We start from the raw sequence: 15,999 nt of genomic DNA on the forward strand, positions 1-15,999 counted from the left end.
CTAATCCACCGCGGAGGCAATAGCAGTATCACCTGTTAGTGGACTAATCCACCGCGGAGCAGTAGCAGTATCACCTGTTAGTGGACTAATCCACCGCGGAGGCAACGGCATAGCAGTATCACCTGTTAGTGGACTAATCCACCGCGGAGGCAACGGCATAGCAGTATCACCTGTTAGTGGACTAATCCACCGCGGGCAGGCAGCGGTTAGTGGACTAATAGCAGTATCACCTGTTAGTGGACTAATCCACCGCGGAGGCAACGGCATAGCAGTATCACCTGTTAGTGGACTAATCCACCGCGGAGGCAACGGCATAGCAGTATCACCTGTTAGTGGACTAATCCACCGCGGAGGCAACGGCATAGCAGTATCACCTGTTAGTGGACTAATCCACCGCGGAGGCAACGGCATAGCAGTATCACCTGTTAGTGGACTAATCCACCGCGGAGGCAACGGCATAGCAGTATCACCTGTTAGTGGACTAATCCACCGCGGAGGCAACGGCATAGCAGTATCACCTGTTAGTGGACTAATCCACCGCGGAGGCAGGCATAGCAGTATCACCTGTTAGTGGACTAATCCACCGTATCAGTATCACCTGTTAGTGGACTAATCCACCGCGGAGGCAACGGCATAGCAGTATCACCTGTTAGTGGACTAATCCACCGCGGAGGCAGCGGCATAGCAGTATCACCTGTTAGTGGACTAATCCACCGCGGAGGCAGCGGCATAGCAGTATCACCTGTTAGTGGACTAATCCACCACCTGTTAGTGGACTAATCCACCGAGGCAACGGCATAGCAGTATCACCTGTTAGTGGACTAATCCACCGCGGAGGCAGCGGCATAGCAGTATCACCTGTTAGTGGACTAATCCACAGCGGCATAGCAGTATCACCTGTTAGACTAATCCACCGCGGAGGCAGCGGCATAGCAGTATCACCTGTTAGTGGACTAATCCACCGCGGAGGCAGCGGCATAGCAGTATCACCTGTTAGTGGACTAATCCACCGCGGAGGCAGCGGCATAGCAGTATCACCTGTTAGTGGACTAATCCACCGCGGGCAGGCAGCGGCAATCCATGCAGTATCACCTGTTAGTGGACTAATCCACCGCGGAGGCAGCGGCATAGCAGTATCACCTGTTAGTGGACTAATCCACCGCGGAGGCAGCGGCATAGCAGTATCACCTGTTAGTGGACTAATCCACCGCGGAGGCAGCGGCATAGCAGTATCACCTGTTAGTGGACTAATCCACTGTTAGTATCACCTGTTAGTGGACTAATCCACCGCGGAGGCAGCGGCATAGCAGTATCACCTGTTAGTGGACTAATCCACCGCGGAGGCAGCGGCATAGCAGTATCACCTGTTAGTGGACTAATCCACCGCGGAGGCAGCGGCATAGCAGTATCACCTGTTAGTGGACTAATCCACCGCGGAGGCAGCGGCATAGCAGTATCACCTGTTAGTGGACTAATCCACCGCGGAGGCAGCGGCATAGCAGTATCACCTGTTAGTGGACTAATCCACCGCGGAGGCAGCGGCATAGCAGTATCACCTGTTAGTGGACTAATCCACCGCGGAGGCAGCGGCATAGCAGTATCACCTGTTAGTGGACTAATCCACCGCGGAGGCAGCGGCATAGCAGTATCACCTGTTAGTGGACTAATCCACCGCGGAGGCAGCGGCATAGCAGTATCACCAGAAGTACATTTACCGTTAAATTCTGATCATTTCTAATCTACGTTTGTTTGGTTACTGTCATTTTGTTAATGCATTTGATTTATTATTATTATTATAGTCTGACTGTTTTCACCGTAGGAGTTGACATGTTGTTTGCAGAGCGTACAACCTAGTGACACTTGTGAGAAAAGTTTAGATTTATTTAATTCCATTTACGAGACGTCAATTTATTCATTGTTTTTTGTTTGGAGCGCTCCTGTCAATCTTAAGGAAGGAAACGACCTGATTACGCATAGAACTAGGCCTAGGCTATGTGGTCTGCGTGCAAATGTAGACTTATAAATGTGTCTATTTGTGCCCTATTTCTGAGGAGTATTTCTGTCTGTAATAAAGTCCTTTTGTGGGGAAAAAATCATTCTGATTGGCTGACCCTCCCAAATGGGTAGACCTATGCCAACCCAGTCATGTGAAATCCATAGATGAATTAAGGCATAATGAATTTATTTAAATGTACTGATTTTCTTCTATGAACTGTAACTCAGTAAAATCTTTGAAACTGTTGCATGTTGAGTTTTTATTTTTGTTCCGTATAGTTTATTTTATTCTAGCATAGGGTGTCTATATATGGAAAAAAATACACATGTTGACCAATCGATTGGTCGAAAGAACAGACGACTCTCGGTCGATCAAGATTTTTTTTTGTCGGGGACAAGCCCTACTGTAAGGGCACCTTGCCCTTTACTGATTGTTCACGGCCTAGTAGTCTGATGGAGACACAAAACAACTGTTTTTACCAAATATTGTTGTAATGCTGTGTATTAGGAACTAGCTTAGCATGCCAGAATTACTCAGTCATATTGTAACCTTTGATTCCCCGAAGAGCTGGTTGTTTATGTACAGCTTATCCAATACTAAGCGCACATTCTGTTTCTCTGCTCTGTCTTTTGAAAATGGGATAAAGGATGCGTTGTCTCTCTTATTTCATGGGGGAGTTTTTCGTTGATAGAGAATGGTGTGCCCTTCAACTCCCTACCCCTTCCCAACACGGCCACCTTCATCTTGTAATGTGAGAGTCTAGCAAGAATGGGTCAGGGTTTCTGGGGAACCCTTTGGCCAAAACGATGCAGACTTTGGAAATCAATCTTATCCACCTGTTTGTTGGCCCTTTTTAAGATTGTTTAGTAAAATCCTTAACCTTTTCTTCATTTTCATTCTCTTTCACTCACTTTATGACTTTGTCATGCTTCTGCATTTTTAGGTCAAGTAGCTCCACTTTCATTTCAGTGTTATCACTCAGGAGTTTCATCGTTGATTTTAGGGAGTATGTCGCTTTCAAACCTTTTGTTTTCAGTCCTTATATCTTCCATTCATTTGTTGCTGTTATCCATTCCTACCTTGAGGGCCTCGATGTCCTCCATTACTCCGGGCTGTAGATCAAGCTGTTGAGGCCTTATGTACATGCTTGCTGTCAATGCACTGTCCTTTTTGGACATTGTTGTACCCGCATCCTCATCCATTGTTATGTTTGGAAGGATGTTTCTCCTCCTGTTTCGCTGGATTAAATCATCTCTCTTGGTCACTTTGTCAATTCAATATGCTTGAACAGCAAGTCAATCTATAAAAAGTTCATAGTTTTCTGTTATCTGTAGTGTAATTAGTTATAGGCTAATTTTGCAGATTTTAAGATTCATTGGATGAGTTGAGCCCACCACGCCATCACATGCCACATCATTTCCCCTCAGGGAAGGTGGTACTTACTCTCTGCTATAGTGCAGCCTCTCCTTGGGATGTCACCTTCCCGGAGATGGTGGGACCTGAAGTCAACTGTCTGTCACCTAGCTAACTAGCTTGCTCTAGTCTCATGGTAGGCTATGGTTGGTACCAGAGTGCTAGTCAGCCAGTGGTAGGTATCAAATCCTGGCAGGGTTGGAACAAGTCAAGCTACATAAACACAAGCTCCCTTTTTCCTAAGCATAACAGGCACTCCCAAGGTCTTAAACATGTGGAATGGGATTTCTGTTGTTACTCCTGTTACAACTGACCCCCTCAATAACAAGGACTTTTCTTGGGATTGTTTTACTGCTTGCATGTCACATACTGTGTAATGTTGAGTGACCAAAACCAGGCTGGTCTGTGGCTGATCATGGTCAATGGTACAGTTTAGAGGTCGGCCGATTATGATTTTTCAATTGGAGGCCCAAAAAAGGTCGATACCGATTAATCTGACGTTTTTAATTTTTTATTTATTTATTTGTAATAATGACAATTACAACAATACTGAATGAACACTTATTTTACTTAATATTATACATCAATAAAATAAATTTAGCCTCAAATAAATAATGAAACATCTTCAATTTGGTTTAAATAATGCAAAAACAAAGTTTTGGAGAAGAAAGTGAAAGTGCAATATGTGCTATGTAAGAAAGCTAACGTTTCAGTTCGTTGCTCAGAAGATGAGAACATATGAAAGCTGGTGGTTCCTTTTTAACATGAGTCTTCAATATTCCCAGGTAAGAAGTTTCAGGTTGTAGTTATTATAAGACTATTTCTCTCTATAGGATTTGTATTTCATATACCTTTGACTATTGGATGTTCTTATAGGCACTTTAGTATTGCCAGTGTAACAGTATAGCTTCCGTCCCTCTCCTCACTCCTACCTGGGCTCGAACCAGGAACACATCGACAACAGCCACCCTCGAAGCAGTGTTACCCATGCAGAGCAAGGGGAACAACTACTCCAAGTCTCAGAGCGAGTGACTTTTAAAATGCTATTAGCGCGCACCCCGCTAACCAGCTAGCCATTTCACATCGGTTACACCAGCCTAATCTCGGGAGTTGATAGGCTTGAAGTCATAAACAGCACAATGCTTGAAGCACAGCGAAGAGCTGCTGGCAAAACACACGAAAGTACTGTTTGAATGAATGCCTACGAGCCTGCCATCGCTCAGTCAGACCTCTCTATCAAATCTTAGACTTAATTATAACATAATTAACATAACACAGGAATACGAGCCTTCGGTCATTAATATGGTCGAACCTGGAAACTATCATCTCGAAAACAAAACGTTTAGTCTTTAAGTGAAATACGGAACCGTTCCGTATTTTATCGAACGTGTGGCATCCCAAAGTGTAAATATTGCTGTTACATTGCACAACCTTCAATGTTATGTCATAATTACATAAAATTCTAGGCAAATTAGTTCACAACGAGTCAGGCGGCCCAAACTGTTGCATATACCCTGACTCTGTGTGCAATGAACGCAAGAGAAGTGACAATTTCGCTGGGTTAATATTGCCTCCTAACCTAAAAATATATACTTCGGTGTATTGATTTTAAGAAAGGCATTGATGTTTATGGTTAGGTACACGTTGGAGCAACGACAGTCCTTTTTCGCGAATGCACACCACATCAATTATATGCAACGCAGGACACACTAGATAAACTAGTAATATCATCAACCATGTGTAGTTAACTAGTGATTATGATTGATTGTTTTTTACAAGATTAGATTAATGCTAGCTAGCAACTTAACTTGGCTTCTTACTGCATGCGCGTAACAGGCAGGCTCCTCGTAATAATAATAATAATAATATATGCCATTTAGCAGACGCTTTTATCCAAAGCGACTTACAGTCATGTGTGCATACATTCTACGTAATGTAAGGCAGGTGGTTAGAGCGTTGGACTAGTTAACTGTAAGGTTGCAAGATTGAATCCCCGAGCTGACAAGGTAAAAAATCTGTCGTTCTGCCCCTGAACAGGCGTTAACCCACTGTTCCTAGGCCGTCATTGAAAATAAGAATGTGTTCTTAACTGACTTGCCTAGTTAAATAAAGGTGTACATTTTTTTAAAACTGCATCCAAAAATACAGATTTCCGATTGTTATGAAAACTTGAAATCGGCCCTAATTAATTGGCCATTCCGATTAATTGGTCGACCTCTAGTACATTTGCATGTACAATCTCTGTCCCATTCCCACTACTGTTACAGGGATTCCTCCTCTATCAACAAATTGTTCAGAGATCTGCACAGCCTGAGGGAAGCCTGTGGAACCAGGACAGCCCTAGCTGACGATTGGTGGATTCAGGGAGGGTATCTGATCCTAGATCTGTGCTAAAGGGAAAATCCACTCCATAAGCAGTGTCACTTGTCACATCATCATGATGATTTATTTATTTATTTTTATTTCACCTTTATTTAACAAGGTAGGCTAGTTGAGAACAAGTTCTCATTTGCAACTGTGACCTGGCCAAGATAAAGCATAGCAGTGTGAACAGACAACACAGAGTTACACATGGAGTAAACAATTAACAAGTCAATAACACAATAGGAAAAAGTGGAGTCTATATACATTGTGTGCAAAAGGCATGAGGAGGTAGGCGAATAATTACAATTTTGCAGATTAACACTGGAGTGATAAATGATCAGATGGTCATATACAGGTAGAGATATTGGTGTGCAAAAGAGCAGAAAAGTAAATAAATAAAAACAGTATGGGGATGAGGTAGGTAAAAATCGGTGGGCTATTTACCGATGGACTATGTACAGCTGCAGCAATCGGTTAGCTGCTCAGATAGCAGATGTTTGAAGTTGGTGAGGGAGATAAAAGTCTCCAGCTTCAGCGATTTTTGCAATTCATCCCAGTCACAGGCAGCAGAGTACTGGAACGAAAGACGGCCAAATGAGGTGTTGGCTTTAGGGATGATCAGTGAGATACACCTGCTGGAGCGCGTGCCACGGATGGGTGTTGCCATTGTGACCAGTGAACTGAGATAAGGCGTAGCTTTACCTAGCATGGACTTGTAGATGACCTGGAGCCAGTGGGTCTGGCGACGAATATGTAGCGAGGGCCAGCCGACTAGAGCGTACAAGTCGCAGTGGTGGGTGGTATAAGGTGCTTTAGTGACAAAACGGATGGCACAGTGATAAACTGCATCCAGTTTGCTGAGTAGAGTGTTGGAAGCAATTTTGTAGATGACATCGCCGAAGTCTAGGATCGGTAGGATAGTCAGTTTTACTAGGGTAAGTTTGGCGATGTGAGTGAAGGAGGCTTTGTTGCGGAATAGAAAGCCGACTCTTGATTTGATTTTCGCATCAACGAGCACCTTAACCCAGTTCAGTGTGCTGACTCAGGCCTAGTGAATCTATGGTGAGTGTCTTCACTCCTGATGACCAGGTGGTGAATTAAGATTCTAGAAGGCACCAACACCTGCAACCCGGCTGATGCTGTCTCCCTTTCCGTTGCCATACCAACATCGTTGCTGTTGACACCATCTTGGAAATGCTGCAGTCCTCTCCCCATCGCATCAGTTGGTGCCGGCATCCCACTACCACCTCATAATATCAACATCCATTCAGGCTCCTTAATGGATGATAACTATGGTTCATGTTTGTGTTCCTCATGTCAGCCATGTTCCTCGAGGGCCCCTTACAATTAAACACAAATAAACTAGACAAAGACTTAATTAACCAGCAGTGTCAAAGAGCTTCCCTGCAGGTAGGCAAGGACTGTCCCCGACAAAAAAAACAAAATATTGTTTGATCGAGAGTCGTTGGTTCTTTTGAACAATCGATTGGTCCACATTTTCAAATGTGTATTTTTCCAAAATATAGACACACCCTGTGTTTGAATAAAATCAACTATATGTCGGCTACTTTGCCTGAAGCTTTAAGCACTGCAATTTCAAATTAAGACACACAAATGACTAAAGAGGGAGCCAGAGATCAATATAGGCTAACCAGAATATAGCCTGCCCGATGCTGCTGGTCTTCACAGATTCTGCCTTTAATCTGTTGCCGGTAATAGGCTACACCAGCGGTCGACAACCTTTTCCATTTGGAGTGCCAAGTTATGGTACCATTTCTACTGATTTTCATATGCACCTTTTCTTACAACAGCTTCATTTCATTTATAAAAGTCTTCATATCTCAAAATCAATGTCATATGATTCATCCAATTCTAAGTTAAAATGATACAAATCTAAAAGTAACATCTATTGCCAATATGTTTAAAAAATGTGCCTACAAACTGGACAAGCTGGACCCAAGTTTAAATAACTTTTAACTTGGGTCCAGCTTGAAACTGGTGCTAGCAAACTTGCAGCATTGTATAAAATATTCTAGGCCCCAGAGTTCCCTGGGCCTGTGAGCTCCGGACAGACAGACACAGCTGTAGGCTATTTGTGGAAGTGATAGTAAGTAATCAGATACCCCTTTTTTTAATGGCATTTCCACCTGATCAGAACAATAAATGTTTTCCCCTTAAATACTGAGTTGTTATTGAAAGGGAGAGTGCTGGATTTTTTTTTCAAATAGGCTACGTTGAGGAACTATTGACATTCTCATTCAATTTAAAAACAGACTAGGCGCAATCAGGTGCGTGTCCTTACTCAAGATTGACAGGAGCGCTCTAAACAAAAGACAATGAATAAATTGAAATGAAATAAACCAAAAATAAACATGGAATGAAATAAACCAAAACTTTTTCCTCAAGTGTCACCGAGGTTGTCCACCCCTACAATGACATAGGGAAGACTGTAAGAATATATTGAATGCATTAACAGAAATGACTAAAAACCAACATTGTAGATGAGAAATGATAATTAACGGTAAATGTGTTACTGGTGTTGTCACGACTTCCGCCGATGTCGGCTCCTCTCCTTGTTTGTTCGGCGGCGTTCAGAGGTCGACGTCACCGGCTTTCTAAACAGCGCCGTTCCATTTTTCATATTTCCATTTGTTTTGTCTTGTTCCATACACACCTGGTTTACATTCCCTAATCACACTGCATGTATTTAGTCCTCTGTTTCCCTCCATGTCTTCGTGTGAAATTGTATTTATGTTATGTGGGTATTGTTACGCGCCTTACTTTATGTCTATGTTCTGTGTTTGGGCACGTTTATGTACTTTTGTTCTTTCGTTGGACCGGAATAAAAAGTGTGCCTGTTCACTTCACTCTGCTCTCCTGCACCTGACTTCGCCTCCAGTACAAACCCTTAACAGGTGTGCTATCTTCAGCCTCTGCAATGGATTTGTCCACTCAGACAGGTGTCTTGTGTTCCATAATTAAAATATATATTTGCCACTACTCAACTGAAAAAATCTTGGTCAACCAAACAATCGACCAGTTGACTAAATGGGGTCAGCCCTAAGGTAGGCTATAACAAAACAAGCACCGTGTGAGCGCAAACCAGACTCTCTGAATTCCACAGGGTGTTGGGTCAGACACATTAATAGCATCTATTGAAAAAGGCTTGTTTCTTCACTGCTGCTATAAGAAATTAAAGGGCAACATACAGTGCCTTCGGAAAGTATTCAGACCCCATCAGGGACTGGGAGAATAGTAAACATCAAGGCAAAGATGAACAGAGCAAAGTACAGAGGTCCTTGATGGAAAACCTGCTCCGGAGCTCTCGGGTCCCTCCGACTGGGGCGAAGGTTCACCTTCCAACAGGACAATGATCCTAAGCACACAGCCAAGACAATGATCCTAAGCACACAGCCAAGACAACACAGAAATGGCTTCGGGACAAGTCTCTGAATGTCCTTGAGTGACCCAGGCAGAGTTCAGTCTTAAAGAGGATCTGCAGAGAAGAATGGGAGAATCCCCAAATACAGGTGTACTAAGCTTGTGGCGTCATACCCGAGAAGACTCCATCTGAAATCGGTGCCATAGGTGCTTCAACAAAGTACTGAGTAAAGGGTCGGAATACTTATGTTAATGTAATATCTCAGTTAATTAAAAAAGAACAGTTTAATATTAGAAAAAGGTTGTAACTTAACAAAAAGTCAAGGGGTCTGAAAACTTTCCCGAAGGCACTGTATGTGTCCATCTATAACACTTGTATTGCAGACAAAATGGTAACCATGAATATATAGAATATACATCTAAGTTTGTGTGGTAATCTATCATTAACTGCTACACTACAGGCTGCAGAAATAACTAGTTTTTTTTAATGAGTATCATCAATCTAGGAAATGGATCGTTATGTTTTTCTTTTCGCAGGCCATTTACCAGCAGAATGGCAGCAGGCTTCTGTTTTGTTAGTTTGCAGCATCCTTCTTTTCCGATGTGCGCGAGACAAAAAGGAGAGCCAGACGGCCACCTACAATGAAACTTCCTCCCATTGTATCACGGAACAAAAAGAGTGGGGAAAACAATGATCCCAGAATGCGGGTGGGGGGGCGTAGATGTGTAATTTGTGATCGCTGGTTTAGATTTTAAGTGCACTTCAACTGCAAATAATGTTTTTAATCATTTATTTATAGTAATTTGACTCTCTGCACTCCTCCTTCACTGCAGGTGCCTTCTGATGACTCAGTGGGTCTGCTGGCAGAGCCCCAGGTAGCCATGTTCTGTGGGAAATTTAACATGCATGTCAACGTTCAGAGTGGCAAGTGGGAGTCGGATCCCTTCGGCACCAAGAGCTGCATCGGAACCAAGGAGGGCATCCTGCAGTACTGTCAGGAGGTAGGAGGAGGAGGGGGATGAGAGGGAGGGAGAGGGGGGAGGAGATGGGAAGAGGCATCAGATTAGGGTAGATTAGGTGGAAGAGGCATCAGATGAGGGAGGGATAGGTGGAAGAGGCATCAGATGAGGGAGGGATAGGTGGGAGAGGGAGGGATAGGAGAGAGACTTGGATGAAAGGGAGGGATAGGTGGGAGGGAGGGATAGGTGGGAGAGGGAGGGTTGGGTGAAAGAAGGAGGGAGGGAGGGTTGGGTGAAGGAAGGAAGGAGGGAGGGAGGGTTGGGTGAGGGAGGGAGGGGTAGGTGGGTGGAGGGAGAGGTCGGTTAGAGGGAGAGGTGGGAGGGGGAGGGAGGGAGAGGGGTAGATGGGATGGAGGGCAGGAGAGGTGGGAGGGGCGGAGATGTGGGCGAGGGGTAGGTGAGAGACTGAAGGAGAGGTGGGAGGCGAGGGAGGGATAGGTGGGAGGCGAGGGAGGGAGAGGTGGGAGAGTTGGGAGGGAAATTTGGGAGAGGGAGAAAAAAGCGAGTGGTAGGAGAGAGGGGGGAAAGGAGTGGAAGAGGGTGGGAAGATAGAAGGGGGAAACAGAATGAGGTTAGGGTGAGAAAAAGGAACAAGGGAAGCGATAGGAAAGGGGGAGGTCCGAGGTAAATGTCTGGAATATTAAACCCATAGAAAACAACTGTGAAGTACATTCATTAAAGCATGCTCTTTCCCCCAGGTGTACCCTGAGCTCCAGATCACTAACGTGGTGGAAGCCAACCAGCCAGTCAGCATTCAGAGCTGGTGCAAGAAGGGACGCAAGAAGGGACGCAAGGAGTGTAGCAGTCACACACACATCGTGGTGCCCTACCGCTGCCTGGGTAAGTTGTGTGTGTGTGTGTGTGTGTGTGTGTGGGATAGAACAAAGTTTAATGTCCTTGAGGGGAAAATTGGCTTAGAACAACAGTAACGCTGTATACAAAATAGTAATTACTGGTCATTACACACAACAAACAGTGTCTTCGGAAAGTATTCAGACCCCTTGACTTTTTCAACATTTTGTTACGTTACAGCCTTATTCTAAAATGGATTAAATAAATACAAATCCTCATGACACATAATACCCCACAATGACAAAGCGGAAACAGGTTGTTTGAATTTTTTTGCAAATGTATTAAAAAATACATAACTATTCAGACCCTTTGCTATGACACTCAAAATAAAGCTAATGTGCATCATGTTTCCATTGATTGTCCTTGATGTTTCTACAACTTGATTGGAGTCCACCTGTGGTAAATTCAATTGATTGGACATGATTAGGAAATGCACACACCTGTTTATATAAGGTCCGACAGTTGACAGTGCATGTCAGAGCAAAAACCAAGCCAAAGGAATTGTCCGTAGAGCTCTGAGATGGGATTGTGTCAAGGCACAGATCTAGGGAAGGGTACCATTGCTGTGGTAGCCATGCTGGTTAAGTGTGCCTTGAATACTATAATAAATCACAGACCGTGTCACCAGCAAAGAACCATCACACCTCCTCCTCCATGCTTCACGGTAGGAACCACACATGCAGAGATCATCTGTTCACCTTCTCTGCGTCTCACAAAGACACGGCGGTTGGAACCAAAAATCTAATATCCATGGCTCGTGTTTCTTGGCCCAATCAAGTCACTTCTTCTTATTTGTGTCCTTTTGTAGTGGTTTCTTTGCAGCAATTTGACCGTGAAGGCCTGATGCACGCAGTCTCCTCTGAACAGTTGATTTGTCTGTTACTTGAACTCTATGAAGCATTTATTTAGGATGCAATTTCTGAGGCTGGTAACTATAATGAACTTATCCTCTGCATCAGAGGTAACTCTGGGTCTTCCTTTCCTGTGGCGGTCCTCATGAGAGACTGGTAACTCTAATGAACTTATCCTCTGCATCAGAGGTAACTCTAGGTCTTCCTTTCCTGTGATGGTCCTCATGAGAGACTGGTAACTATAATGAACTTATCCTCTGCATCAGAGGCAACTCTGGGTCTTCCTTTCCTGTGGCGGTCCTCATGGGAGCCAGTTTCATCATAGCGCTTGATGGTTTTTGTGACTGTACTTGAAGAAACTTTCAAAGTTCTTGACATTTTCCACATTGACTAACCTTCATGTCTTAAAGTAATGATGAACTGTCATTTCTCTTTGCTTCTTTGAGCTGTTCTTGCCATAATATGGACTTGGTCTTTTACCAAATAGGGCTATCTTCTGTATACCACCCTTACCTAGTCACAACTGATTGGCTCAAATGCATTAAGAAGGAAATACATTTCACAAATTAACTTTTAACAAGGCACTCCTGTTGATTTGAAATGCATTCCAGGTGAATACATCATGAAGCTGGTTGAGAGAATGCCAAGTGTGCAAAGCTGTCATCATAAAATATACGTAGATTTTTTAACACTTCTTTGGTTACTACATGATTTCATAGTTTTGATGTCTTCACTATTATTTTACAATGTAGGAAATAGTAAAAAAACAAAGAAAAACCTTTGAATGAGTAGGTGTCCAAACTTTTGACTGGTTCTGTAGGTGTGCCAAGCTTGTAGCGTCATACTCAAGAAGACTCAAGGCCGTAATTCGCTGCCGAAAGTGCTTCAACAATGTACTGAGTAAAGGGTCTGAATACTTATGTAAAAGTAAAATTTCAGTTAAAAAAAAATACATTTGCAAAAAATAATCAACTGTTTTTGCTTTGTCATTATGGTGTATTTTGTGTAGATTGATGGGGGGACTATTTAATCCATTTTAGAATAAGGCTGTAATGTAACAAAATGTGGAACAAGTCCAGGGGTCTGAATACTTTCCGAATTCACTTTACATTGCACGTTACCTCTGTCATACACATTGTATGCTTCTCATGTAGCCACATACATTATACATATTGCACAACTTCCTTACACATTCTGTCAGTGGCGCTAACACAGTGTGTGTGCGCGCGTGTGTGAGAATCATTCATCTGTGTTTTGCAGTTGGAGAGTTTGTGAGTGATGCCCTGCTGGTTCCTGATAAGTGCAAGTTCCTGCATCAGGAGAGAATGGACATGTGTGAGAGCCACCTGCACTGGCACACCGTGGCTAAAGAGGTCAGGACACTTTCATGGCTTATCACACAGTTCTGATGTGTTCAGCTCTCTGCTCTCTGGTCTCCCTCTCTATCTAGTACTCTCTATCTGTCTATACTGAACAAAAATATCAACCATTTCTAAGGTTTTACTGAGTTTGAGTTCATCGAAGGAATTTAGTCAATTGAAATAAATCCATTAGGCCCAAATGTATGGATTTCACATGACTGGGCCTGGGGTGGGCATAGGCCCACCCACTTGGGAGCCAGGCCCAGCCAATCAGAATGAGTTTTTCCTCACAAAAGGGCAGACAGAATTACTCCTCAGCACCACCCCCTCCTCAGACGGTTCTGCAGGTGAAGAAAGGTCCTGGGCGTGGTTACACGTTCTCTGACAACATCTCTGTTGGACATTCCTGCAGTCAGCATGCCAATTGCACACTCTCCAACTTGAGACATCTGTGGCATTGTGTTGTGTGACACAACTGCACATTTTCATTGCCTTTTATTGTCTCCAGCGCAAGGTGCACCTGTGTGATGATCATGCTGTTTAATGGGCTTATTGATATGCCACACCTGTCAGGTGGATGGATTATCTTGGCAAAGTAGAAATGCTCACTAACAGGGATGTAAACACATTTGTGCGGAATATTTTTGGGATGGAACATTTCTGCGCTTTTATTTCAGGTCATGAAACAAGGGACCAACACTTTACATGTTTTGTTTATATTTGTGTTCAGTCAAATGTTATAGTCTCTCAACATTACACACAAAAGAATAAGGACATTACAAATGTCATGTGTATATATATACACTGTTGTAACGGTGTGCAAATATTGAAAGTACAAAAGGGAAAATAAATTAACATAAATATGGGTTCTATTTACAAGGGTGTTCTTCACTAGTTGCCCTTTTTCTTGTGGCAACAGGTCACAAATCATGCTGCTTTGATGGCACACTAGTATTTCACCCAACAGATATGGGAGTTTATCAAAATTGGATTTGTTTTCACATACTTTGGATCTGTGTAATCTGAGGGAAATGTGTCTCTATGGTCATACATTTGGCAGGAGGTTAGGAAGTGCAGCTCAGTTTCCACCTACTTTTGTAGGCAATGTGCACATAGCCTGTCTTCACTTGACTGCCAGGTCTGTCTATGGCAGCCTTTCAATAGTAAGGCTATGTTCACTGAGTCTGTACATAGTCAAAGCTTTCCTTCATTTTGGGTCAGGTATTCTTCCAGTATTCTCACCTCTATCTAGTGGTCTCTCTCCTCTATCTATCTAGTGGTATCTATTCAGTTCAAGGGGCTTTATTGGCAGTTCAAGGGGAAACATATGTTAACATTGCCAAAGCAAGTGAAGTAGATAATATACAGAAGTGAAATAAACAATAAAAATTACACTCACAGAAGTTCCAAAAGAATAAAGACATTACAAATGTCATATTATGTATATATACAGTGTTATAACGATGTACAAATGGTTAAAGTACAAAAGGGAAAATATATAAGCATAAATATGGGTTGTATTTACAAGGGTGTTTGTTCTTCACTGGTTGACCTTTTCCTGAGGCAACAGGTCACAAATATTGCTGCTGTGATGGCACACTGTGGTATTCCACCCAGTAGATATGGGAGTTTATCAAAATAGGGTTTGTTTTCAAATTATTTGTGGATCTGTGTAATCTGAGGGAAATATGTGTCTCTAATATGGTCATAAATTGGGCAGGAGGTTATGAAGTGCAGCTCAGGTTCCACCTCATTTTGTGGGCAGTGTGCACAAAGCCTGTCTTCTCTTGAGAGCCAGGTCTGCCTACGACAGCCTTTCTCAATAGCAAGGCTATGCTCACTGAGTCTGAATCTAGTCAAAGCTTTCTTTGATTTTGGGTCAGTCACAGTGGTCAGGTATTCTGCCACTGTGCACTCTCTGTTTAGGGCCAAATAACATCCTAGTTTGCTCTGTTTTTTTGTTAATTCCTTGACACATTGGAAATAATTATATTTTTGTTTTCTCATCATTTGGTTGGGTCTAATTGTGTTTCTTGCTTAGGGGACTCTTCTCCAGGTTCATCTCTCTGTAGGTGATGACTTTGTTATGTAAGGTTTGGGAATCGATTCCTTTTAGGTGGTTGTAGAATTTAACGTCTCTTTTCTGGATTTTCTACGTTGTACACGGAGGATATTTTTGCAGAATTCTGCATGCAGAGTCTCAATTTGGTGTTTGTCCCATTTTGTGAATTCTTGGTTGGTGAGCGGACCTCAGACCTCACAACCATAAAGGGCAATGGGTTCTATAACTGATTCAAGTATTTTTAGCCAGATCCTAATTAGTATGTCGAATTTTATGTTCCTTTTGATGGCATAGAATACCCTTCTTGCCTTGTCTCTCAGATCGTTCACAGCTTTGTGGAAGTTACCTGTGGCGCTGATGTTTAGGCCAAGGTATGTATAGTTTTTGTGTGCTCTAGGTCAATGGTGTCTAGATGGAATTTGTATTTGTGTTCCTGGCGACTGGACCTTTTTGGACACCATTATTTTGGTCTTACTGAGATTTACTGTCAGGGCCCAGCTCTGGCGGAATCTGTGCAGAAGATCTAGGTGCTGCTGTAGGCCCTCATTGGTTGGTGACAGAAGCACCAGATTATCAGCAAACAGTAGACATTTGACTTCAGATTCTAGTAGGGTGAGGCCGGGTGCTGCAGACTGTTCTAGTGCCCTCACCAATTCGTTGATATACAATGGGGCAAAAAAGTATTTAGTCAGCCACCAA

At 43.1% G+C, this 15,999-nt stretch overlaps 2 protein-coding genes across 5 annotated transcripts in view; both read left to right on the forward strand.

The window, feature by feature from the left end:
- LOC124044151 (cystathionine beta-synthase-like) overlaps positions 1-15,999 on the forward strand; it is an 882,911-nt gene that overhangs the window by 758,748 nt on the left and 108,164 nt on the right. The window lies entirely within an intron of this gene.
- The window catches only part of LOC124044150 (amyloid-beta A4 protein-like), a 56,721-nt gene that overhangs the window by 8,719 nt on the left and 32,003 nt on the right, over positions 1-15,999 (forward strand). For all 4 annotated transcript variants that reach the window (XR_006840439.1, XR_006840438.1, XM_046363640.1 and 1 more), the window contains exons 2-4: positions 9,989-10,156; positions 10,873-11,014; positions 13,138-13,250. Coding sequence is in view for 2 of the 4 variants with exons in the window: in XM_046363640.1 (XP_046219596.1) it covers positions 9,989-10,156; positions 10,873-11,014; positions 13,138-13,250 (423 nt within the window). In the remaining 2 variants the exon portion in view is untranslated. The remainder of the gene's footprint in view (positions 1-9,988; positions 10,157-10,872; positions 11,015-13,137; positions 13,251-15,999) is intronic.

Source organism: Oncorhynchus gorbuscha, linkage group LG09 (genome assembly GCF_021184085.1).
Source record: "Oncorhynchus gorbuscha isolate QuinsamMale2020 ecotype Even-year linkage group LG09, OgorEven_v1.0, whole genome shotgun sequence".
NCBI classification, from domain to species: domain Eukaryota; kingdom Metazoa; phylum Chordata; class Actinopteri; order Salmoniformes; family Salmonidae; genus Oncorhynchus; species Oncorhynchus gorbuscha.